This window comes from Quercus robur, chromosome 8 (genome assembly GCF_932294415.1).
Source record: "Quercus robur chromosome 8, dhQueRobu3.1, whole genome shotgun sequence".
Taxonomy (NCBI): Eukaryota; Viridiplantae; Streptophyta; class Magnoliopsida; order Fagales; family Fagaceae; genus Quercus; species Quercus robur.
Window position 1 is genome coordinate 4,575,903 of NC_065541.1, and position 27,374 is coordinate 4,603,276.

At 34.7% G+C, this 27,374-nt stretch overlaps 2 protein-coding genes and 3 long non-coding RNA genes across 43 annotated transcripts in view; 3 read left to right on the forward strand and 2 right to left on the reverse strand.

Annotated features, from left to right (window-relative positions):
• Nucleotides 1-27,374, forward strand: part of LOC126694253 (disease resistance protein RPM1-like) — a 397,275-nt gene that overhangs the window by 186,955 nt on the left and 182,946 nt on the right. For 5 of the 39 annotated variants that reach the window (XM_050390371.1, XM_050390354.1, XM_050390344.1 and 2 more), the window contains exon 8: nucleotides 3,342-3,374. The exons of the other annotated variants lie outside the window; for them this stretch is intronic. In XM_050390371.1, the coding sequence (XP_050246328.1) occupies nucleotides 3,342-3,374 (33 nt within the window). The remainder of the gene's footprint in view (nucleotides 1-3,341; nucleotides 3,375-27,374) is intronic. 39 annotated transcript variants of the gene reach the window in all.
• LOC126697906 (uncharacterized) overlaps nucleotides 1-27,374 on the reverse strand; it is a 64,760-nt gene that overhangs the window by 7,518 nt on the left and 29,868 nt on the right. The gene's annotated exons all lie outside the window — the stretch shown is intronic.
• Nucleotides 1,576-3,241, forward strand: LOC126694262 (disease resistance protein RPM1-like). Its single transcript, XM_050390400.1, has one exon. It carries the CDS (start codon nucleotides 1,967-1,969, stop codon nucleotides 2,534-2,536), a length of 570 nt encoding a protein of 189 aa, XP_050246357.1. The 5' UTR covers nucleotides 1,576-1,966; the 3' UTR covers nucleotides 2,537-3,241.
• Nucleotides 6,537-16,837, reverse strand: LOC126697905 (uncharacterized). Its single transcript, XR_007646292.1, has 2 exons — nucleotides 16,673-16,837; nucleotides 6,537-6,756 (listed from the first exon to the last, which is right to left on the reverse strand). It is a non-coding gene; the product is annotated as an uncharacterized LOC126697905 (long non-coding RNA).
• Nucleotides 18,931-20,559, forward strand: LOC126697890 (uncharacterized). Its single transcript, XR_007646275.1, has 2 exons — nucleotides 18,931-19,362; nucleotides 20,210-20,559. It is a non-coding gene; the product is annotated as an uncharacterized LOC126697890 (long non-coding RNA).

The window sequence follows — 27,374 nt, forward strand, 5'->3', positions numbered from 1 at the left end:
ATTAAGTTTTGCATCTTACCACGTAATAGTATTTATAATTGAAGTAGCTATATATGTATAAACACAACCTTCCTTATGCAGGATTGAAAGATTATAAATATGATATTTGATAAATCTCTTTTATTTTATTTGAGCCTCTTCCTTGCTTGTGTCAAATTAATTTTCTTGATAATTATTAATTAGAAATAACAGTTTTAACCCCCCCCCCTCCCCCCAAAAAAAACCAACATTAAACAAAATCTGATTAAATTTTAGTCTCCTTTAAAGTTAATGTTTCATTTTTTAATAAATCTTTTATTTGACCTTTTTATTATTGATATATATTTATAAACATACACACGGATGACGGATTAATGATCAATTGTACAAGAAAATTGCGAAGGAAATGAACCCAAAACAAAACAAAGAAACTCTTAGTTTTGTGTATAGGAACTTCACGTGAGTGCTCTTTAGTTCTTATAACTGGATACCTTTCACAGGTGTCTCTTGGACAAACCTGATGCACTAGTTTTTTTTATATAAATAAAATTCCCTTCTTACCAAAAAAAAAAAGAAAAAAAAAGAAGAAATTCTTGGAGAAACTTCTAGAGAGATTTCTGTAATTGAATTTCTATCTTGGATAATCATTAATGAGAGATACAATGCTTATAGAGATAATACCAAAGTTTTTGCGCCTAATCTAACAAACTATTAATCTCTTATAAAAAAAAAAAAAAAAAAAAAACTATTAATCCAACCAATACAGTGATGACACGTGTAGTGCTTATAACAGAATTTGGCACTAATCACTTATCCTAAACTACACACAGGTAATTCATTGTCTATATGCTATATTGGCCTTTACACCTTACAATTTAGTAATTTACACGTACAACCACCATGGACAAAAACTGTACAGCTAGTATAGTAAGATCTATCATCTAGGGGCAATTGCCCTAACTTCTTAAAAATGGAAAAAATAAATAAAAGGCTCGAAGCCGCTAGTATTTATTTTTATTTTTATTTTATAGAGAACTAAGGCACTAGGTTCATTCCCAATCCCGCTAATTAACCTCTAAATTAATATCAGAAATAGGAGTTTTCATGAAAAGTGCTACAATTAGTAACGATATTTTTATTTTTATTTTAGAGAATTAAGACACTAGGTTCATTCCCAGTCCCGCTAATTAACCTCTAAATTAATACCAGAAAGCGGAGATTTCTTGAAATAACTACAATTAGTAACGATATATATTTCTTTGCCCAATACAAAGAATTTGGGTTTCAGTTCAAAGCATATATAGAGTGGGCCATTTAGATGACTATAATTATGTAACATATATTTTCATATGTATTGTTTGTGTAATTCGTATTGACTTATTGTTATAGAAATAGGTTGCTAGCTTGAGGAAACAATTCTTTGATTCTACTGCACCTGGTGGGCTTGCCGAACCTTGACGACCTTCCTGCTCACAACGTAATATTGCAAACCATAGTCGACTATTATTATTTTTTGCCATTTTACAGCTGAATGTGGATTTATTTTTGTTACATCTAACACTTAAGTTGATTTATTTGCACTTCACTTTGACCAATGATCTAAGAAGGAAGGAGAAATGGCAGAAGGTGCATTCAGCCTAGTTATACAAAATTTGGTCCCGTTGTTAGCCCAAGAAGCGAAATTGCTTAAGGGTATCCATGAAGAAGTTAAAAATATCATACGTGAAATGGATATGATTCAATCTTTCCTTAAGGATGCTGATATAAGGGCCGAGAAGGATCACATGGACAATGTAGCAAAGACATGGGTGAAACAAGTGAGGGAAGAAGCTTATCACATAGAAGATGTCATTGATGAATACATACTCATTTTCCAAAACAACCTCAAGGGCAAAGGCAATGCTTCTCTTTTCTCCGTAAGGTTTTTCACATTATCATAAACCTAAATGCACAACATGTGATAGCCTCTGAGATTCAAGGTATCAACATGATGCTCAAGAACATCAAAAAGAGTGGTGAAAGATATGGCTCCAATGTCATAGAGCAAAGAAGATCCAATAGTGATGCTATAAGTGATACATGGCATGATCCTCGAATGGCCTCTCTACTCATTGAGGAAGCAGAGGTCGTGGGCATTGAGTCTCGTAGAGAAAAATTGATAAATTGGTTGGTAGAAGGTCCATCAAATCGCATGGTGATTTCAACGGTTGGTATTGGTGGGCTTGGTAAGACCACTCTTGTAAAAAAAATGTATGAAAATGATAAAGTGACAGCACACTTTGATTGTCATGCTTGGATCACAGTGTCTAAATCATACAAGATGGAGGAGCTATTAAGGAACATGATAAAGCAACTCTACAAGGCAAAGAAGCAATCTATTCCTGTGGAAATTGACACAATGGAACAAACAACACTAATGGAGCAAATAAGGCTCTATTTACATGAGCATAGGTATGTAGTAGTTTTTGATGATGTGTGGAAAAAAGAATTTTGGGATTACATAGAACTTGCTTTACCTAAAAATGAAAAAGGCAATAGAATATTAATCACATCTTGAAATGAGGATGTTGCTCCTTCTAATTATTTGTATAAACTACCAATTCTACCTTTAGAAAAAGCTTGGGTGCTCTTTCGCAAGAAGGTGTTCCAACGTGAAGGGGGGCTTTACCCCCCTGAGTTAGTTAAGTTATCATGTGCTGTTGTTGAGAGATGTGAAGGATTGCCACTAGCAATTGTTGCTATAGGGGGTATTTTGTCAACCAAAGACAAGGTTATTGATGAATGGCTCAAATTTCATAATAGTCTTAGTTCAGAGTTAAAAAATAATCCTAATCTACAAGATATTTCCAAAATTCTATCCCTTAGTTATCATGATCTATCTTACAACCTCAAAGTTTGCTTATTATATTTTGGAATGTTTCTTGAGGACTACTACATTAATTGTGCAAGACTAATTCGACTTTGGATTGCAGAAGGTTTTGTAAAAGAAATGCAAGGGATAACATTGGAAGAGGTTGCACAAGGCTATTTAAACCAACTTATTCATAGAAGCTTGGTTCAAGTGAATGTAGTCGTTTCTATTGGCAGGACTAGAAGTTGTCGTATTCATGATATGATGCTTGAGGTCATTCTTTCTAGGTCAGAGGAGTTGGGTTTTCATTTGGTCTCAATGCAGAACTACACAAATTTTAATAGAATTTTTCGTCGTCTCTCAATTTAGAACAATGTAAAAGCTCCTTCATAGAGTGCTACTACTTCCCAAACTCGTTCTCTTCTCATTTTGGGGTTAGATGAAGTACTCAATTCTTTTCTAATGACTTGTTTTGCAAATTTCAAGCTCATGAAAGTAATGGATTTTGAAGGTGCTCCTATCGATTGTATTCCTAAAGAAGTGGGTAGCTTGTTCCATCTAAGATATTTAAGCCTAAAAGATACAAAAGTGCAAATCCTTCCAGAGTCCATAGGTAAATTGTACAAGCTGGAGACGTTGAATTTGAAAAATTCCCTTGTGTATGAGCTTCCAACGGAGATTAGTGGACTTTGTAAGCTACGATATCTTGCAGCCTACAATTTTAATAGAGATAATGAATACAATATAAATTCTTTCCGTGGGATAAAGATACCAAATGGCATTGGGCGTTTAGAGTCCTTACAGAAGCTTTTTAAAATTGAAGCCACTAGCGCTACACTTATAACAGAATTTGGGAAGTTTGGCACAATTGAGGAAATTGTTGATCTCTAAATTGAAGAAAGAGAATGGGTTGGATTTGTGCATTGCGATACAAAAAATGAGCCACCTACAGTCGTTGGAAATTAAAGCAACAAGTGAGGAGAAGTTCTTAATTTGCAATCAATGCCTTCTCCTCCTCCCCCCTCCTACAAAGTCTTGGCCTACATGGGCGACTAGAAAAGTGGCCAGAATGGTTTCCCAAACTCAAGAGTATAGCTTCAATTTCTTTAAAGAGGTCAAAATTAATGGAAGATCCATTAAAGGTCCTTTAAGCTCTACCTAATTTGATGAGTCTTACACTTCATGATGGATACAGAGGGATCAATTACATATTGAGGGAGGAGGTACCCTGCCTCTTCTTCAAAAGCTTGAAATTGGACATTGCCCACAGCTGAAGGAGGTGCCCTCTGGCATCCACCATCTAAAAAGCCTCAAAATTTTGCAATTTAATGAAATGCCATCTAAATTCGTTCTTAGTCTGCAACTAGATGAAGGCCCAGATTTTGAGAAAGTGAAGCATATTCCCTCTGTCACTTTCTGGTATAGGACTTATGGACTCTACTACAAAAGCTACAAGCTTGGTGATTCAGAATTGTTAAAGCGTCTGCGAAGTTGATTCAAGGAGGACCAAAGTGCCCACACCACTTTCAAATTACAAGTACGACTCCACCCACTTATACATTATTAGACTATTACATTTACCATTAATTATCAAAGTCTTTCACACATACAATTACAGGCCATATGATATCATTGTGAGTAGCATGAAGCAATAATTGGACAACAAGCATTGTTCAAATTCTAATTTGTAGACAACTCTTTTACTAAAGTTAGTATTCACATTACCAAGTTTGTTTATTGTGGACAAGAAAGATGTTTGAGCGCTTAAGTTTTACTTGCCCATGAATTATAGTTGGTAAGCCTGAATTTCCCCCTTTCACACATTATAGACCTTTTTCTTTTTGCATTTTTTATTACATTTAACTTTTTATTTATATTGCTCTTGTTAATATTATTAGGCTTAGCTTCAAATGCCAATGTTTCAAGGATTTTCAAGTGCCTGATCAAACAAGACACTGTTCTTTTCAGTTTTCTCAACTAACTGGAACATAAGTAGTTGTTTCTCCCATTCATTGTTGCCTTTGTCATTGTATTGTTGTAATGTGTAATCGTTTCAGTATTAAGTGTTAGAGATATATTAGCTCATTAGTATAGGCCCAAGCCTAATTCTACTTTGTGTGCAAGCCAAGTCTCCTACTTGTACTAGAAGTCTATTAGTCTATTAGTCTATTAGTCTAGGGTTTAGTCTACTATATATACACATGTTATGATTCATTGTAATACAGGATTTGTACTACACTCTAATATATTACACAATAAAGATGTAGCCCTTAAGGGATTCCTCCGTGGATGTAAGCCGTGGTTCAATGTAAGCCGTTAGGTTGAACCACGTAACTCTCGTGTGTTACTGTGTTCTATACTTTATGCTTTCGCTTCCGCACCCATACTAGCATATTCAACATGGTATATCAATGCTAATATTTAACATGGTATCAGAGCCACCTTCCTGTGGCCATGGTTTTCTGTCCTTACGGTATATTTAAGAGCAATCTTTGTCTTCCTCGGTGTTTTTCTTCGCTGCGTTCATCTTCTTTGGCTTCCTACTACTGCTGTCAAAACTCTCCGGTATAGTCAAGCTACCGTTAGAAGTCGCATCAACACTGTAAGACCATTGCCTTCCTAATATTTAACATTAAGATTGTTATAATGTGTAATATTTTCTGTATCAAGCATATGAACCTCCTAAACTTATGCTACAAAAAAGAGTGAAGTTTTAGTTGAATTGTATTTGTTGCCTTTAGACTTTAGAGTGGTTTAAGTATGTTAAGAGGTTTGTAAAGGCTTCGATATAATAAGATAAAAATTCTATATAATGACATTTGCGTATAATTTGTGAAAGGGTAACTATATTTATATGTTTTCTTTATTCATTGAGAGGGGAAAAAAAATCTGTGTTGAACAGGCTTCTTCTTATGATTATGGTGTATCCTCGACTATTTTTAAAGACTAAGATGTTGATTTTGGGAAAGTCAAGCCTCTGTCACTTACTGACATGGGGCTTGTGGAGAATACTACGAAAGATACATGCTTGGTAATTCTTGGCCATGAAAGTGTAAATGTTAATGGATGGCAATGTGTCAAAGAATATAGGAACAATGTGATTTTCTTACAAGAGACACATCAACATTAATCGAAAAAAATTTGTAGGTGAGTACATAGTCATAGTAAAAAATAGGAGAATGAATATAAAACCACTATGCCACTGTTTTAATCCCCATGTTAAATAGAGGACTGCTGAGCTTGGAGTGAGTCATTGATATAGACCTCCCTGAACTTTGTTTTCCTGAGGCCTTGTGTGATGTTTGTGCTTCATGTTTTCATCCATATTTTGTCTATCGCAACCTTGAGAAAAATATTAAGACACTACAAGACTGTGGTCGAGATTTGCTGACATCTTGGTGAGAGACTGCATGTGGTGGAGGTCCATCAAAGGGGTCCAGCTTTCATCAGAGAGTGGTCTGACATGGTAGACTGTGGTCGGAGGTTGCTGACGTTTTGTTCTGTTAAAGAACTGTGGTTATATACTTACATTAGGTATGAGGATTTTTATTTGGCTCAATGAAATGGTGGAACATACTGGTGTGGTGAATGTCGATGGATATATGTAAATGGAAATTCAAATTGATTGACACAGGCTAAAGGATTGACCTCTTAAGAAACTGCTTACAAGGTGTTTGTCAAAATGCCTGATAGAAAGATTTTTGTGACATGAGGGATTTGAAAGTGTATTTCTGGGATTAAATTTGCAATATCTTTTCTGGTTTAGTTGGAGAGGCTTAAGTTTTTGTTTTTGTACCTCTTGCTAGAGTAACATTCTTCCTCTATCCTCATGCTATCTGCTTCAGAAGCCTCATGCTTTCCTGCTGCTCACACCAACGCCTTCCATGGCCACTTCAAATTACCTTACCTACTACTCACTCCACAAACTTCTGCCAAGCCCATCTCTATATTCAAGAGGGTCGAATTCTCTGCCACTTCATCGTTCAAGCTGCTCTTATTGCCTCTCATGCCCAGCCCAAGGGAGTAATGACATTATGAATGTTGTCAATTATCATTAACTGAGTGAATTTTTATTCATTATAGCTATTAAATCTACTACTTCACAGTGGAATTTGAATTCAAATTATATTTGTGGATAGTCATATGAATTTGGTGATGGTGCACTTTTGCTAAGCATTTCTTTAGTGGTTGTTTTGATTTTATTTTAATGAATAGTAAAATGCATTTGGGAGAATGTAATTAGTATCCAAGACTAGGGTGCTTAAGTATGATTAAATAATTCCTCTATATGAAGCCTTTTAGAAAAGCTTCATTTTTATTTCCCCAAAAGTTTCTTAGGAGATCAGATAAGGCTTTAGTGGGTCTTTCATGTGTTTTTCATGATGCGGTTGCGGGCATTTGTTGTTCTTTCATGGTTGAACCAATGTTTTTATATATGAATCATTGTTGTGACATTGAGCTGCAATGACTTTATATTTATGATACTAATACTGAAGTTTTTTGTATTTCAATGTCCTCCCCCATTTGTGTATTACATTATGAATGACCTCTTTGTATTTCAAAGTACACTGAACGATATAAATATTTTGTTCCATAATTTTGTCAAATACAACACTTATTCTTAACTATAAATGTATATATATTTTGAGTGAATTGTCAACCTTAAGGATATGTTCTTGATTCTTTGGAAAAAGCAAATAATACTCATTTGATTCACAATGTTTCGTACTTGAAGTTTCTTTATCTTGGGGTCTTTTGCATTATCAAGTTTTACTTTATTGATATGCAGAATATAATGTCAGTTTTGTGAGCTTGAACATACTTTGATGCTTTTTCAGGTCACACATACCCCGTTAGACATTGGATTCAAACAGATTGCATATAGTATGAAGAGCATCCACTCAAATGGTTCCAAAAAAAGAAGAGGATAGAATCATTGGTTGCTTGCTGCTATCAAAAGTTATGTATGTGTTGTTTGTTGGAATTTCTTTTAGTAAGAAGCAAATAGTAATGATGTCAATTTTCAAGCGCTGTTGCTACTTGTAGGCATGTTTCATCTAAAAATAGCAAGGAGTGTTTTTGGAAGTGAACTTTAGGAAGAATTCACTATTTTATTTGTTGAATGTGGTTATGTTATCACTGTTAAACATGTTTTTGATGTACTGTCTCATTTGTGAAACTTGACTATTATAACTTATAAGTTTAAGATTTTTTGCTAAATAGAATGGCATGTTTATTTCCTTTTGTTTTTTTGTTTTTAGTATAGGAGAGCTTTACTGATCCAACCAATAAGATAATGAAAACTTCAAAAGAAAAAATTACAAATAAAATTTGTTAAAATCTATTATATGTTCGTGACTAGTTAAATATTGATTTCATAGATAACAGTAAAAGTATTGGTAGATAGTAGTCAAAGGATGTTATGAAAGGGGAGAATCCCATAACAAAAAACAGGGGGAAAAATTAGAAGGAAATTCTAGGTTAGGAGCCATTTAACTCAGTAAATGTTTAGAGTAAGTAGTTTACCTAAAAATTAGAAGTTCTCCCTTAGCTGCTACTAATCGCATTCAGGATGAGGGAGGAAAGTTCACGTATATTGATTTCTTCTCTCTCTACCCCACAGAGTAATAGAACAATTTTGCATGAGAAATGTGGAACAACATTTGACAACACTGTATGCTAAGGTTCTTAGAAAATATTTTGTTGTACTAATAAAAGAGAAAGTCTTATGTCTCTAGTGGTAGAGGCTCTTATGGATGATGTATCTGGTTTCCCAATCCCAACAAAGAATTATGTAACAGTTTTCTAATTTCTTTTATATATTGTTTACAGAGGGACCATTAGTATAGGATGTATCTGGTTTACATGAGCAATAAAATGTTTACATTTTCTACTACAAAAAAGTGTAGTGGGCCCCATAAATAGTAGCAAAAATAATTTGAATAGTAAAATAAGCTGACTTTTTAATTTTTGCTAAACACACACATAATGTGGTTGCCCATGTTTTCCTTCATTGGGTTTCCTTATCTTCCTTGAAGCATTCAACCTATCTCATTTCACTTTTCATTACCACTTTCTATTTTTTCTCAAAAAAACACTTATCTAATCTTAATATAAGATATTCTTCTTCTTATTCATTAATTAAGTTATAATTAATTTTCCTTAAAAAAAATACTTATCAGCTTCTTTAGTAAAAGCTTATCATTAAATCTTAATAATAATAAATAAATAAAAACTTCATTTTTCATAAATTAAAAAAAAAAATTCATATAAAATGCCAAACGCCCAAACCACATCTTTAGAAACCCAACCAGTTCTTCTTTTTCTTGATGTGGTAACTCTGACCCGACTTGGAAAAATCTCTCAGGATCGTTTCCAACGGTGAACTTTTCCAAACTTTCACATTTTATCTCCTCGGCTAGCCCACCATTTTGCCCTGCCGAGGTGGTTGATTGCTATAAGTTCTCGGAAGCCGAGGACTCGTCACTGGACTAACGTGAGACGGCAGCCACCATGCATTTCCTGGCTATGGCTTGATCTCCTAGGATTTCTTCCACTTGGCCTCCGGAGGGATACTTTACCTTTTGATGAAGTGTAGAACACACGGCATCCAGGGCATGGATCCATGGCCTGGCTACTATCATAGTGTAGGGTGAGTAAGCATCGACTACAATAAAGTCCACCTCTATCACCTCTGACCCAGTTTGTACAGGTAATCTTATCTGCCCCTTTGGTACAACGGTCTTTCCTTTAAAGCTGATGAGGGGAGAGTCATAAGGCGTCAAGTCTTCCGGCCTTAGGCTCAGCCCCTTGTATAGATCGGGGTACATTACTTCTACGACACTACCCGGGTCTACCAACACCCTTCTTACGTCAAAACCGCCAATTCTCAGTGTAACCACTAGGGCATCATCATGAGGTTGGATAGTTCCCCTTTTATCCTCGTCCGAGAATCCCAATATTAAAGGGCTCCCCTTTTTAAGCCTTTTAGATTCTCTTTCCTTGTCCTCAGAGGAGAGCCGACCAACGGCCAGTACCCTGGAAGGAGATGACCCAGTTCTTCCTGGTGCGGCGAGGATGATGTCTATCGTTCCGGTGGGGGGTCTCAGTGATACATCCTTTCGAGGCTCTTGCATTGCCTGACCCAGGTGACCACTCGAGGGGTGTAAAAGGTGGCGTAACTTTCCTTTTCGGACCAATTGATCTAAGTGATTCCATAGATTTCTACAATCTTCAGTGGTGTGTCCATGGTCCTGATGATAATGGCAATAAAGGTTCTGGTTTCGTTTCGACGGGTCCCCAGCCATTTTCCCTGGCCATTTGAAGAAGGGTTCATTCCTCACTTTCTCCAAAACTTCTTGTACTGGCTCTTTGAACACGGCACTAACCGTTTGCATGTTGCTTTGTCCAGCCTGTCTCGAAAAATCTCTCCTCGGCTGGTTATGGCTATATCTTTCCGACCTGAAATCATTCGCTTTGGGGGGATGATTTTCTCCTTTCCCTTTCCTTGCAGCTGATCCTCTTCCACCCTTTTGTACTTGTCAATCCTATCCATCAGCTGATGAATGTTGGACACTGGTTTGCCGGTAAGAGATTTCCTTAAGCCATGCTCGGTGGGGAGGCCGCTTTTAAATGTGCTGATAGCAACATTATCATGGTTTTCATCTAACTCGTTATACATCTCCCAATACCTATCCGAATACGCCTTCAGGGTTTCTCCCTCGTGCATGGATAAAGACAATAACGAACTTAGAGGTCGAAGGACTCTGCTATTTGTAATAAAACGAGAGCAGAAAGCCTGAGTGAGCTACTTATATGATCCTATAGAATTTGTCTCCAGGCTGTTGAACCATCTCATCGCCATTGGTCCCAAGCTGGATGGGAAGACTTTGCACATTAGGGCTTCATTTTGCAAGTAGATAGCCATTTTTTGATTGAATTGACTCACGTGTTCCACCGGGTCTGCTCGGCCGTTGTAGATAGCGAACGTTGGTTGATTAAAACGTCGAGGCAGCTTAGCCCCTTTAATTCTGTACATGAAAGGTGATCTTGAAATCTGGTCTAAGGCCCTATTCATAGCATCATTTCCCAAACCCTTGCTGGATGGGTTCTCATACTTTCGTACAGGACGAGACTCTTTCTCGTAAGAAAAGGTTTCGCTTGGGGGTGTTCTCGACCTCCGTCGATAACTCATGTCCTCCTCGTTAGAGGACGCACCTGAGTTGGAGGGAGATCGCTTCCACTGCGCCCGTTGCAACTTTCTCTTCAGGTCGTCTATCTCTCGCTGCATGGCCTGATGACTGTTTCGCCTTTGGGATACGTGACTACCTATTTGGGTATGACTTTGGCTCGTTTGGGTAGTATGTACACTTCCCTCGCGATTTCTCCTGCTACCTAGGTTGGCAGGATTATTTTGCCGTTGGGACTCGACGGGTTCCGTCTGTTGAGGGTTCTCCTGGTGTGGGCCTAGTTCTGCCATGCTCAACTGTTGTGTTTACTGATACTCTAGTTCTTCCCACAGACGGCGCCAATTGTAAGGGCACAATTTTTATGATCCAATCCCTGTTGATCAAGCCTTGACCTAAGAAACCCCACACAACGAATTTCTTGTAGAGGATGGGTTGAAGAACTTAGTCTCAGTGAACTTAGACGGTTTGATACATGGACAATAGAATTACAGAAACAAGAACACAGAAATGGACATGAAGAGAGACTTTATTCATGGGCATGGATGCGTACAGCAGGATTTTGCTCCTGTATTCCCTCTTTTTTTTCTCTCTTTTTTCGTCCTCTCTCTTGGGGGACTCCTTTATGTTATATAGGTCCTCTTCTATCATCTGGACTTTACACTTGTTGATCATCCAGACCCTTACTTGAGCACCTGTCTTATCAAACACCCTTATCATTTCTTTGTGAGTTGCAGTGGCCAAGGTAGCACTGTTCAGGGGTCTTTTCCTCATTAATGCGGCCAGGAGAGTAGTTGTGATATATTTAATGTGGTGGTGGCAGCCTTTCATGAGATATTTCAGGTTCCCTTCTTTTTTACGTGCTTGGAGGATGAACTGCAGTGACTGGGGCGCGCCTTTGATCCAGATTTCGCAATGTCCGAGGAGGAATTACTCCTCGGACACATTTTCTCTGCCCCATTGGGCCTAAATATTGTTTGGGCCACGATTTCTCCTCGGACAGGCCCAGGGTCTAGCCAGCCTATTATTCTAGGCCGGTCCCCACAGTCTTTATTCCATCAAAAAAAAAAAACTTACCTCTTTATTGGGGCATTTTGATTGAAAAATACACACATATAGCACGATTTTTACTTTTAATTATAAAATAATAATTCATTTAGCTATTTTTTTAAATAAAATTATACGTTTTATGAGTTTGTATCTAAACTCGTGCAATGCATGGGTCTTAAACTAGTGTGTGTATGTGTGTGTATATATATTCAAGGCACTTGCCCATGGTAGTTAATGAGGTTATAAGTAATAAAATATAATTTTTGCAATTTGACTCATTATAAGACAAGACATTAAAATTATTATTAACCTTATTACCAAATATTTTTAAAAATCCAAAAAATTAACTTTATTGCCCAAGATAAGTCATTGCTAATGAAAGTAATAGAATTTGTTTAAGCCATGACTAAAATTTGTATACCACAAAGAATCATTCCATGTAAAACTAATGGCATTCAGCAAAAATATGCAAAAGTTGTGAAATTATATACTAATCAAACATTTAATTATTATCATCTAAAAATTCATAATAAATTTCACAATCTTGCTCGAGTATGTTTCTCCAATGTTGAATATGTTTATCATACTGATTTAGTGCATTCTTAATAAAACTGTCAAAGATTCCCCTAAAAAATATATCATATACTATATAATTAGAATTCTATTCTTTATGTTTGTGTTTGCACCAAGTGGACACACTTTTTTTTTTCTTTTTTTCAGTTTTCCTCTTTATATAATGCAACACACTATAAGTCTTTGAATTAACTAACAACTCTACGTAAAAATCTATTTTAGAAATTCAAAAAGTTTAAAAAATACTGCTCCTATAAACATTATACTACCAAGAAATTCTAGAAATTCAAAAGAAGTTTTATTATTTAGTTTATATTATTTTTATAACCTATGAAGATTTTTTTAATAACAATTTTTTTTTTTCTTATGCACACACGCAGATATATGTGTGTGTATAGATATATATGATTTTTTTTATATGCTAAGTAAAACTAATTAGAAGTCATACTTTTAACCCAAAAAAAAACCAACACTACACAAATTCTGATTAAAAATTTTACTCTTCTTTTAACAGATCATTTTTTTTTTTTTTTTAAATTCTTTGATTTGACTTCTTTTTTTATATTGATTTAAAAGTTTCACACACACACATATATATATATATATATATATATATATTCTCTCATTCCATACATCATACTATTTAATGACTAGTTTAACCAATATTATAAAAGAAAATAAGGCAAGTCATAGTCTATGACTCTATAATATACGCCTTACATCTTACAATTTACATGCACAACCAACGTGGCCAAAACCTGTATAGCTAGAAAGATCCAGGGGGCAATTACCCTTAACTTAGCCACAAAGGAAAAAAAAAAAAAAAAAAATTGCAAGGCTCCAAGTAGGTTCATAACATCTAAATTAACATGAGAAAGAAGAGATTTCTTGAAAGTACCACCGTTTATAATGATATACATTTCTTTGCCCATTACAAAGAATTTGGGTTTCAGTTCAAAGCATACGAAGAGCTGGACCATTTAGCTTACTACAATCATTTGACATATATTTTCGTGTGTAGTGTTTGCGTTTCGTATTGACTTATTGTTATAAAAGTAGTTTGCTAGCTTGAGGCAACAATTCTTTGATTCTATTGCAGCTGTGGTCTTGCACGAGGTTTTTCTTTTAGTGAGCACCAAATTTGGACAGTTATTGAAAGCAAGGACCTTGACCTTCCTGCTCACAAGGTAATATTAATTGTGAAACAAAGCCAATTTTTCCCCCATTTACTGTTGAATATGATTTAATTTCTGTAACATTGGTAACTTATTGGTTTATATGCAATTAACTATGGGCAGTGTTTCAAGAAAGAAGGGAAAATGGCAGAAAGTGCACTAAGCCTAGCTATACAAAATTTGATTCCATTGTTAATCAAAGAAGCGAATTTGCTTAAGGGTGTCCATGAAGAAGTTACAAGCATTAGACATGAAATGGAAATGATTCAGTCTTTTCTCAAGGATGCAGATATAAAGGCCGAGAAGGATGGCATGAGCAATGTAGCAAAGACATGGGTTAAACAGGTGAGGGAAGAAGCTTATCACATAGAAGATGTCATTGATAAATACATCTTTTTGCAAAACAAAGTCTTACACGAAGGCAACGATTTTATTCCCTCAAGAAGATTTTTCACATTACCACAAACCTAAAAGCTCGACATGTGATAGCTTATGAGATTCAACGTATCAAAAAGATACTCGACAACATCAAAAAGAGTGGTGAAAGATATGGCTTTAATGCCATAGAGCAAAGCACATCCAGCAATGATGCTATAAATGACACATGGCACGATCCTCGAATGGCATCCCTTTTCATTGAGGAAGTTGAAGTTGTGGGCATTAAGTCCCATAGAGACAAATTGATAAACTGGCTGATAGATGGACCATCTAATCGCATGGTGTTTTCAGTGGTCGGCCTTGGTGGCCTTAGGAAGACCACTCTTGTCAAGAAAGTATATGACAATGATAAGGTGGCACCACACTTTGATTGTCGTGCTTGGATCACTGTGTCTCAATCATACAAGATGGAGGAGCTATTAAGGGATACGATCAAGCAATTCTACAAGGCAAGGAAGGGGTTTGCTCCTAGGGAAATTGACATAATGAAAGTGCCATCACTAATTGAAGAATTAAGGACCTATTTACATGAACAAAGGTATTAAGTAATTTTTTATGATATATGGGATACAAGATTATGGGACCATCTAAAATTCGCATTTTCGAATAATGATAGAGGCAATAGAATAATAATCACAACTCGAAATGAGGACGTTGCTCCTTCTAGCAATGAATCGCTTCATTATTATGTGTACAAGCTATCATCTCTACCTTATGAAAATGCCTTGGAGCTTTTTTGCAAGAAGGCATTCCAACGTGAAGGAGGCCAATGTCCTCCAGATTTTGTTGAGTTTTCTCATGGCATGGTTGAGAGATGCGGAGGGTTACCATTAGCAATTGTAGCTATGGGTGGTCTTTTTTCAACCAAAGCCAAGGTAGTCTCTGAGTGGAGCAAAGTTCTTGATAGTCTTAGTTCAGAGTTTGAGACTAATTTTCGTCTTAGAAGTATCACTAGAATTCTATCTTTCAGTTATCATGATCTACCTTACAACCTCAAAGCGTGTTTTTTTATATTTTGGAATGTTTTCAGAGGATTGCGTCATTAATTGTGCAAGACTAACTCAACTATGGATAGCTGAAGGATTTGTCAAAGAAAAGAAAGGGCTGACATTGGAAGACGTTGCACAAGACTACTTAAACCAGCTTATTCACAGAAGCTTGGTTCAAGTGGATGAGGAAGATTTTATTGGGAGAATTCGACGTTGTTGAATTCCAATCAATGTCTTCTCCTCCGCCCCTCCTTCGAACTCTCTTCCTATTTTGGAGACTAGAAAAGTTACCAGAATGGATTCCCAAACTCAATTTTATAGTTAAAATGGGTTTACTTTAGTCAAGATTAATGGATGATCCACTAGAAGTCCTTCAAAAACTTCCTAATTTGACGTATCTTCGGCTCTATAATGGATATGAAGGCGAGCAATTACATATTGAGAGAGGAGGCTTTCAAAACTTGATGTTTCTAGGGCTTGAAAACTTGGGAGGATTGAATAGGTTGATAATAGACAAAGGTGCCCTACCTCTTCTTGAATCACTTTGAATTGGACCTTGCCCACAACTAAAGGGGGTGCCCTTTGACATCCACCCTATGAAAAGCCTACAACATCTAGAATTTATTGAAATGTCAAGAGAATTCATGCTTAGTTTGCAACCAAACAAAGGCCGGATTTTGGGAAAGTCAAGCATATTCCCTCTGTTGAGTTTTGGAATAGGGTTCAAGGGGAAATTTTCCATGGACATGACATTGGCAATATAGATTTGTTGGAGCGTCCCTTAGTGCCATTAGGAAATTACAAGTACGCCCAACCCGCTTGTCTATTAGAGAATTAAATTTATATTATTTCCAAAGCTTTTCATACTTGCAATTAAATATTTTTTTTAACCTTTTGATACACGTAATGAACAGTTTAGTTAAAAGAAAACAACCCATATTAGTACTGTAATATTTCTGTCCACCCTTTTTTCCTCTTTCTCATACTATTTTTCTGACGTTTTGTTCTGTTAGAGAACCGTGGTTATATACTTACATTAGGTATGAGGATTTTTATTTGGCTCAATGAAATGGTGGAACATACTGATGTGGTGAATGTCGATGGATATATGTAAATGGAAATTCAAATTGATTGACATAGGCTAAAGGATTGACCTCTTAAGAAACTGCTTACAAGGTGTTTGTCAAAATGTCTGATAGAAAGATTTTTGTGACATGAGGGATTTGAAAGTGTATTTCTGGATTAAATTTGCAATATCTTTTCTTGTTTAGTTGGAGAGGCTTAAGTTTTTGTTTTTGTACCTCTTGCTAGAGTAACATTCTTCCTCTATCCTCATGCTATCTGCTTTAGAAGCCTCATGCTTTCCTGCTGCTGACACCAACGCCTTCCATGGCCACTTCAAATTACCTTACCTACTACTCACTCCACAACCTTCTGCCAAGCCCATCTCTATATTCTAGAGGGTCGAATTCTCTGCCACTTCATCGTTCAAGCTGCTCTTACTGCCTCTCAAGCCCAGCCCAAGGGAGTAATGACATTATGAATGTTGTCAATTATCATTAACTGAGAGAAGTTTTATTCATTATAGCTATTAAATCTACTACTTCACTGTAGAATTTGAATTCAAATTATTTTTGTGGATAGTCATATGAATTTGGTGATGGTGCACTTTTGCTAAGCATTTCTTTAGTGGTAGTTTTGATTTTATTTTAATGAATAGTAAAATGCATTTGGGAGAATGTAATTAGTATCCAAGACTAGGGTGCTTAAGTATGATTAAATAATTCCTCTATATGAAGCCTTTTAGAAAAGCTTCATTTTTATTTCCCCAAAAGTTTCTTAGGAGATCAAATAAGGCTTTAGTGGGTCTTTCATGGGTTTTTCATGATGCGGTTGCGGGCATTTGTTGTTCTTTCATGGTTGAACCAATGTTTTTATATATGAATCATTGTTGTGACATTGAGCTACAATGACTTTATATTTATGATACTAATATTGAAGTTTTTTGTATTTCAATGTCCTCCCCCATTTGTGTATTACATTATGAATGACCTCTTTGTATTTCAAAGTACACTGAACGATATAAATGTTTTGTTCCATAATTTTGTCAAATACAACACTTATTCTTAACTATAAATGTATATATATTTTGAGTGAATTGTCAACCTTAAGGATATGTTCTTGATTCTTTGGAAAAAGCAGATAATACTCATTTGATTCACAATGTTTCGTACTTGAAGTTTCTTTATCTTGGGGTCTTTTGCATCATCAAGTTTTACTTTATTGATATGTAGAATATAATGTCAGTATTGTGAGCTTGAACATACTTTGATGCTTTTTCAGGTCACACATACCCCGTTAGACATTGGATTCAAACAGATTGCATATAGTATGAAGAGCATCCACTCAAATGGTTCCAAAAAAGGAAGAGGATAGAATCATTGGTTGCCTACTGCTATCAAAAGTTATGTATGTGTTGATTGTTGGAATTTCTTTTAGTAAGAAGCAAATAGTAATGTTGTCAATTTTCAAGCACTGTTGCTACTTGTAGGCATGTTTCATCTAAAAATAGCAAGGAGTGTTTTTGGAAGTGAACTTTAGGAAGAATTCACTATTTTAATTGTTGAATGTGCTTATGTTATCATTGTTAAACATGTTTTTGATGTAGTGTCTCATTTGTGAAACTTGACTATTATAAGTTTAAGATTTTTTGCTAAATAGAATGGCTTGTTTATTTCCTTTTGTTTTTTGTTTTTAGTATAGGAGAGCTTCACTGATCCAACCAATAAGATAATGAAAACTTCAAAAGAAAAAATTACAAATAAAATTTGTTAAAATCTATTATATGTTCGTGACTAGTTAAATATTGATTTCATAGATAACAGCAAAAGTATTGGTAGATAGCAGTTAAAGGATGTTATGAAAGGGGAGAATCCCATAACAAAAAACAGGGGAAAAAATTAGAAGGAAATTCTAGGTTAGGAGTCATTTAACTCAATAAATGTTTAGAGTAAGTAGTTTACCTTAAAATTAGAAGTTCTCCCTTGGCTGCTACTAATCGCATTCAGGATGAGGGAGGAAAGTTCACGTATATTGATTTCTTCTCTCTCTACCCCACAGAGTAATAGAACAATTTCGCATGAGATATGTGGAACAACATTTGACAACACTGTATGCTAAGGTTCTTAGAAAATATTTTGCTGTACTAATAAAAGAGAAAGTCTTATGTCTCTAGTGGTAGAGGCTCTTATGGATGATGTATCTGGTTTCCCAATCCCAACAAAGAATTATGTAACAGTTTTCTAATTTCTTTTATATGTTGTTTACAGAGGGACCATTAGTATAGGATGTATCTGGTTTACATGAGCAATAAAATGTTTACATTTTCTGCTACAAAAAAAGTGTAGTGGATTTCATAAATAGTAGTAAAAATAATTTGAATAGTAAAATAAACTGACTTTTTAATTTTTGCTAAACACACACATAATGTGGTTGCTCATGTTTTCCTTCGTTGGGTTTCCTTATCTTCCTTGAAGCATTCAACCTATCTCATTTCACTTTTCATTACCACTTTCTATTTTTTCTCAAAAAAACACTTATCTAATCTTAATATAAGATATAATTATTCTTATTCATTAATTAAGTTATAATTAATTTTCCTTAAAAAACATACTTATCAGCTTCTTTAGTAAAAGCTTATCATTAAATCTTAATAATAATTAATAAATAAATAAAAACTTCATTTTTCATAAATTAAAAAAAAAAAAAATTCATATAAAATGCCAAACGCCCAAACCACATCTCAAAAGTCAAGACTTCCTCCACCATTAATTGTTTACATTCTCCTCAGGGAGAGAGAGAGAAAAATCCTTCTACCTAGAGTAATTTCAGATCATCTAGGACCATTTGCCCAAAGCCTTTTCGGGTCGATCTGGTAGTCTTGGAGCTCCGGTTTCGTCGGGTCGTCCGAGTTCCAACGGTAGATTGAGAAGGCTTCCAGAGATGTAGAGGTGCGTGTGCTGATAGTTCGACTTGCTGAGACTCTGTAAGAGTGGTGAAAGGTATGGCTTTAATGCCATAGAGCAAGGAAGCCTCAACGGTGACGCTATAAATGACACGTGGTACGATCCTCAAATGGCACCCCTTTTCATTGAGGAATGTGAGGTTGTGGGCATTGAGTCTCATAGAGACGCAAATTGATAAATTGGTTGATTCTCTCCAATCTGCATTTCTCTTTGTGGTTCTTCATCTTATTGCTTTTTATTTTCATTATTTTTTTGTAAAATTTTGGAGATTTTGTGTGTGGTTGTGGCGTTTTGCTTTTTGTTGTTATTTGAGTTTTTCTTGTTTTGGCTGTTTTGTTATCTGGGAGTTCGGTTTTTTTTTTTTTTCCTATTCTGATTTATTTATTTTTTTTGGATATTTGAATATGAAAATCGTTTCAATCCAAACTATTACTTTTGTTATCTAAGTTGTTGTTGTTCCTGTTTGATAAATATACTTGGTGGAGAAAGATTTGGATGTTTGACTAACAGTGATACAATGGAAGTGGAGTCTTTTTTTTTTTTTTAATAGAAAAATAGTGGGGGAGGGGGGAGATGGCGTTCAAACCATGGAAATGATCCAAATCATTACTTCAAAGTTTCAATCAATTCTTCTTCTTTTTTTCTTTTTTTCTCATATGCCTTCTAATAAAAAGGTTTCTGATGTAACAACTAGCTTGAAACTAATCAGTAATTCCATAGATATAATGTGAGTATCAGGAAGTAATACTGGCCAATGTTGGGAGCTATTTTTAGTGAATCAATGTGCATTTTGTCATAGGATTGCTATTGAAACATTATTGTAGGATAACCTTAATTTTTATGATGGTATTGTTCTTGCAAGAGAGCTTAAAATTTATAAGCTTTCAGAAAATTCTTTTATTAACATTAGGGTTCGCATTACTAAGTTTGTTCATTATGATAGGTAAGACATTTGAGCCATAAAGCTAAGTTCCCTTGCTACAACCATCAAAGTCCACGTCTAAAAGGATTGTCAAGTGCCAGATCAAGCACTGTACTTGCTCTTTTTAGTTGATCAGCCATATCAACAGTGGTTGATCCTCCCCTGCATATCTGCCTTCGTTACTGTGCAGCTGTAATAATGTTTTAATTTCACTGTATCAAGCATATGAACCTGTTGTAAACATGATAAGTAAACGGGTGATGTTTTACTTAAATTGTATTTTATATTTAGTGTGATTAAGTATGGCATGTATTTTACTGATATATTTGCATTTGATGGTTTTGAATTTAGCTAAAAATTCTATTTTTTGACATTTGCCTATAAATTTTGAAAGAGTAAACTATATGCGTATGTTTTCTTTATCCATCCAAAGAATAAACAACCTAGGAAACTGTTTGAACTGGTTCTTTGTTCTAATTGGAGAGTTTCTCTAACTGTTTTTAAAGATTAAGATGTTGTATCCGGTGTGGTGCAGTCAAAACTATTTTATTTAGTTTTATGTGTTGCTGCAATATTGTTGCCTAGTTTGTTGCAAGTTTTGTTTTGATGTTTGGTTGGTAACTGTTGTTGTTTTGGTGGGTTGAAGCAACTTTTGCTGCTTGTTCCACCCATTTCAATTAGAGATGTTTCATCAAATTAGTTCTGGATATATTACATTTTGTATAGATAAGGATGTGAGCATATACTCTTTTCATTGATGAATGGTAAAGATTGTTCTCATTCGGTTTACTAACAGCAAATGTACTGTGCTGTTTGTTTGGTTGCCTGATTACAAGAATATTGCATTCTCAGTTAATGTGAAGGTGTTCATGCCATGGTTGAAGATTTTACTAGTAGTATCAAGCTATCAGCTTCTGAGAAAGTAGAAAGCAGAAAGTAATAGTGGAAGGGAAAATATGAAATCGATCTTTTGGTTGGGGTTTGAGATGTTGCTTCAATAATGTTTACCTATTGCTTTAATAGTTTGGAACCAAGGGGTTTCTCTCTTCTAGCATCACTAACCCTTCTCCAGTTTCAAATGCTAAAATCTTCATTGGAGTATCTGACTTTGAATCTTAGGCTTATAGATGGTAATTCAATAATTTAAATAGAAACTTCAAAAGAGATATTTTGGTGTTTCGATAGACATCTAAACAAACTAGTTTTTTTTTTCCCATATGCACAGTTCATAATGATAAAAATGTTAGTCCACTGCTAAACAACAATTTCAACACTGGTTCAATTAGTATTAAACATTTATTTACTGATGAGAGTCTCCTAAAATACTTTGATATCTTACACTCCCACAGACTGATAGATCATATCTTCCTTACTACTTTCTCAAAACTTGTCAATGGACGAGTTTATAAATTAACTTGTTATTGCCTCTTGTTCCTGCATGAAATTTATCATTTTTCCATGCTATACATGTGAAATGCAGAGTGGTCTTTTCCGGAGATGTAAAATGTGAGTAATTATTGAGTACTCCAAGGGTAGAACGGCATGATAATCCCTCCTCTCACATAATAATGGATCTCACTAATTAAGTTCAAGGTGTGATTTACCATTTATGCAAATGAGGGAGTATCACATCATTTTACTCTTAGGATACCTAATAATTTTCCATAAAATGTAAACTAAGTGGGCAAAAATTTTCTTATCATAATGAAAATCTTGACAACTAACAGTTTCTAAACAATTTTCTAATTGAACTTGTCACTTTTTCTTTCATAAGTATTTACCAAATGATCAAATTTTGGATTTTTTTTTCTTTGTTCTTTCGGCCATGAAGTGTTAATGATAACAGAAGGCTGCATTTAATTGTGCTGCATTTGGTGGCCAAGAAAACCCAATCAAAACATAATATCAGCATATAGAACTTCTGTTTTTGTATTTGGCGTACCAAACATAAGTCTATGTTTGTTTATCTTTTTCATACCAATTTCTTAGCAACCAAACAAGGAATGGGTGATTCTATTTTTATTCTTTTTTAATTATTATTAATTGTTTTTTTTTTTTTTTTTCTAGTTCTAAACATGGCAATTGGGCTGAACCTCAAGAGAAGTTTGGTGCACAATAGAAGACGAAATTAAGAAATTTTTGAGTTGTACTAAGTGATTCTTAATTTAGATATGGTTAATGTCATATGTACTTTTTTCAAAATTTGTTTAGAGAAAAAAGTTTTTATTGCAAGTTTGTTTTGTTCATTTGTACAATCATGTATGGATACTAATGAAAGGTGGGTGTGATCTAGGAACCATGAGTCTCTCACTCTCTCTATGTTTTCAATTTTACCTGGCTTATTTTATTTCCCCTTTGGTTTTGTCTTGTTTATGAGTTTTTAGTTTTTTCTTTTTATTTGTGGTTTATGCTTTTAATATTTTGTTAACAAATGCGGTGCATACTGGTACTGCACATGTAAGTTTACCAAGAAGATAGCACCCAATCAATCATTGTATAAAATTCCATTTGTAAATTTTTCTTGTGATATATTTTTTTTTATCACTATTCAAAAATGCTAATCAAAATCGAACTCTGGGAAATCTATCCTGCAATGGAAAGACTTATTATTGAAAGGTCTACACTGGAAGAGTGGAATAGAACAAACTCTTCTAATTCTCGTTTGATTCCTAGTTGACTATTGACCCTATTTGCTAACACTTTGTTATGTGTACCATCTTTCGAGACCTATAATTCATTTCCAAAACTTCTGTAATACTGAACAAGATCTCGCCTGCTTCACTTGAAATGACTAGAATTCATTTTTTGTTTTTTGAATTTGATAATGAATTGATTTTTCGTTATTTAATTTTTTTTTTTTTTTAGGATATGACATTGAAATACTGAAAATACACTTTTAAATTTATAATATTAATCTGAATAATTTTTTTATGAAGAATATTAATCAGATTTATCTCACCCAAATACACTTTCAAATTTGAAATGGAAATATATTTCATTATTCAGATCAATTAATATTATTAATCTGAATAATGAAATATATATTCATTTCAAATTAATAAACTTATTTGGCTGAGATTAAGTTATTTGGCCCAAAAAAAAAAAAAAAGATGGTGGGCATTGGTCTTTATTTAGCAAAATGCATTAATGACCTTTGGGACTTAGTATTACTAGTCGCTAACTCGTGCTATGCACGGGAACCTACCTATTTGTGAGGTAGACTAAAATAATTTTATAAAGTCTTAAATTGATTAAGAAACTACACCATTACATGATTTGTTCTTGTATGACTTCAATTTGTGTTACAATTTGATGAAGAAACCATTACTTGAATGTGCATTGGCTTATAAAAATTCAAATATTAAAACTTCTGAAAGACCAAAAAATATTAAAGAATAAAATGATTTACTGCTTAGAAATTATTGAAACAAAACAAAATATATATGACTAAAAATAGAAAAATATAAGAAAAAAATTGGGTTATATTCAAAAGAATAATCCATGGCTATAGGTTTGCACCCTATCATAAAATATCACATTAGTGAAGTAGAGAGATAATAATAATAACAATAACAATAATAATAACAATAACATCAATGATTGAGATTGAGTTTAAGTTGAACTTGTTAGAGAGATAAAGTTTCACTCCTTGTTAAATTTGGATTAAACAAAAATAATTTTGTTTAAAAAAAATGATGAGTTTGAGTTTAAGTTGGACTTGTTAGAGGGATAGAGTTTTACTTCTTGTTAAGTTTGAATTAAACAAAAATAATTTTATTTAAATAAAATGATAATTTTGTTTAAATATTGTGAGAGTTTCAAAAGTTTCCGATATATATATATATATATATATATATATTAAAGTGGCTGGCTGGCCCATGTTTTTATTTTTTTTAAATATAGAGTTGGGCTAATCCGCTAATTTTTGTAAAGGGGTCTGTTTACCGTAAGTTTTTTTTTTTTTTTTTTTTTTCTAAACATTACCGTAAGTTATTTATTTGTCCTTTCCCTTGCTCTTTTATATTTTCTTCTCTTGCTTCTCAAAAAAAAAAAAAAAAAAAAAAAAAAAAAAAAAAACTTCTCTTTCTCTATATTATGGTCGCAATACCCATATATATCAGTCCCTCCATCTTCTTCTTCCTTAGAATTATTGTTCACTGCGGTTGCAGGGCTGGTTTGTAGAGGTAACTGGTAAGTGTTCAAGATTTTGTCTTTTAGCTCACCCTTTCTCTTGTTGATTTGTCCGCAGGAGTATTTATCAATCTTGGTAAAAGTTTTAGTAGGGGAGTGGGGTCTACGGTGATATATAGAGTTGGGCTTGATGGGATTAAGGGAGGCATAGCAATTGCTGGGATTGGAATCATGTTGTGAATAGGAAAAAAAGAGTTTGGGTTTGTTGGTTTGTGGGTACGGCGGGTTTTCATTGAGGAATCTTTGGGTTTTTAGATGCGATGTAATGCTTTGCTGTTGGTTTGCTGTGGGTCTGATCGAGGAGGAGCTGGTAGAAGAGGAAGGCTGGAAGAGATGGTAGAGTATTGTGAAAGAGAAAGGCAGAGCATCGGCAGACATAGTGAAAGGGTGTCTTTTATTACATGTTTTTTTTTATATATTTTTTTAATATTGTACTGATGTGAAAATTTGTGAAGTTTCAAAAGTTTCGGTTTTATATATATATATATATATATTGATTATTATTATTATTATTATTATTTTGGATAAGATGGGCCTTGCTTATTAGAGTCTAGATACCTTCTGAGTTCTGAAGTCTAAGGCAAGGAAATTGTTCAAGGTTAATGGGTCGCACACTCGCACTCATGGATGAGCCACAAACAAGGACAGCCCCTTTTTCGTAAGGGATATTAAATGGACTCTTTGCTGAACTTTTGGGCTGACTCTCTGGGGTTTAGATCAGCCATAAAGAGTGTATGTTGCGTTCCCACTAAGCATTGGCATATTATTGAATATTCCTTTTTTTTATTTTTTTTTTAAGTCTACTGTTGAATATTCTACAATTATTGAAAGATGAAAGATTCCACACACTTTCTCAAGAATAAACAATTGAAGGCAGAGGAGAAAAGAAAATGAATGGTGCCTTTAATTAGTGGGTAAATTTAAAAGTAGAAAAAATTTAAAAGATTCCACACACTTTCTCAAGAATAAACATTTTTGTTTTGTTGGGGCAATACTTTAGATCATTGTTTACAGATTGTTATTGACGGAACAGTTTTAAGTGTGATGGTTCCAAGTTGGAGAATGACGTGGAGAGAGAGAGAGAGAGAGAGAGAGAGAGAGAGATGCTTAAAAATAGGAATATCCATGTTGATGAGAAGATTAGTAATAGTTATTTGGGGTGATTTGATCATATTAGTAACAGTAATATCCTGAGTGTGCTAAGCTACGTTGTAATACGTTGGGTTTATTTTCTCTATTGAACTTGTACTGACAGTAAGTCAACATATACATGCATGCTTTGTAATACGTTGGGCTTCAGTCCCTTTACTTCAATATATTTCTATCTTCACAGTCAAAAAAAAAAAAAAGAAGAAGAAGAAAGCAATTAATACAACAAAAAAAAGTGAGTTGATTTAAGTCGAAGGATCAAAAAATGGTAAGAGAAGACCAAAAATAATATCAATAAAAGCAATTAAAAAAAAGACATATCAATTAAAGAAGTAATAAAAACTATAATTTTGGATGGAATAGAATGAAAGAGCAAAATTGAAAATACATGATTCCTTAACTAATTTGTTAAGAATTCATTACTTACTTTTAACAATATTTAGGACTAAAATTTTATGGTCTTTGTTTGGTTGGGGGAAGGTGTTTAACTATACAAAATGAAGGATTAGGAGCCTTCTAGTAAGGGAAGAATAATCTCCGTGGGTAGTTAGGGAAGAAAAAACGGAAAGAGCATCAAGATCATAATTTGATTGTTTTCATTATTAGATTAAAGGATCACCAACTGACACAGTGGAGGAACTTTATGAAAAAATCTACTAATGTAAGATTTGGTTTAGATTAAGAATTTGGCAGGAGGAAAACATGGTGTTAAAAGTATATTGTAATTAGAATCCAATTGAAACATCCTTAACATCCACTGATGTAAATTATGTTCGAAACTTCATAAGCCCTAATTTCTAATTATGTAATTAGAATCCAATTGAAACTTCCTTAACTTCCCTGTACTACAGGCTGGGGATTACCCCTAATTTCTCCTCTAAGCTAGATACATACTCTTCTCCATATTTTTATAGGTAGGTCTGGGTAGGCCCCGACTATTTCAGTTTCACGTTAACATCCGCCACTGACTGCGGATGATTTTACTTTATTAAGATAAGAGACGGATACTCTGGCAGCCCTCAACCTAAAAGTAAAAAATGGGAAGAGCACAACTCCCTTTGGACATCATCTGCTCCGGCGAAAGCAGTTTGATCATCTATGGCAGAAACCGACTCAGCAACCAAAGTTATGGAAAAAGATCCAGCGAGGGCAGATCCTTTAGACGATTATAAGGGGGGTAGGTGATTCGGCTACATCAACTACTCAAGCATCTTAAGTGGTAACATATGGTCCAGCAACGGAAACCGATGACGTGATATAAATTTTCTCGCCTAAAGTCGCCGGTTCCGGGATAGCGTACTCTCCAACAGTGGAAAATGAAACGAAAGACGGTCATCTTTTTCGAATAGGAGCTAGCAGCACTCGATGAAATGAAAGGAGTTCTAAGTCAACGACAGAAGTTTGATTATATATCATCGTCCGCGGAAGGCCTAGAGAGAGGAACAACCCCAGACGCGAAAACTACTCGAAAGGCGAATCTATTTCAATCTACAATCCCAGACGCGACAGCAACCTAAAACGCGACATTCCTTGGGATCAGACATTGGTACCCCATCTCAATCCCCAATCGTCTGGTATCCCTTTCTCCCTTTTCTCTTTCTGCAAGAAATCGTCCTCATCGAATTGTCCGCATGCGAATCCTTATCCTCAAAATAGCGTATTCGTGGTATTCTCTTCCCAACAGCTTATTCTATTCCGAATTCCTACTCAATGTAGTGCACTCGCTCGCCTTCGGGTGAGGGAAGAGTTCGTAGCTTCCTAACTTGCCGAAGATAAGGTATTCATTAAAGCAGTAATCATCGAAGGCATACCGATACCGAAAGAGTAAAGGTCAAAAGTATCCGGG

What these genes read in the sequence shown, in the direction of transcription:
- LOC126694262 (XM_050390400.1), top strand. Translation starts at nt 1,967, where the DNA reads ATGATGCTCAAGAACATCAAAAAGAGTGGTGAAAGATATGGCTCCAAT.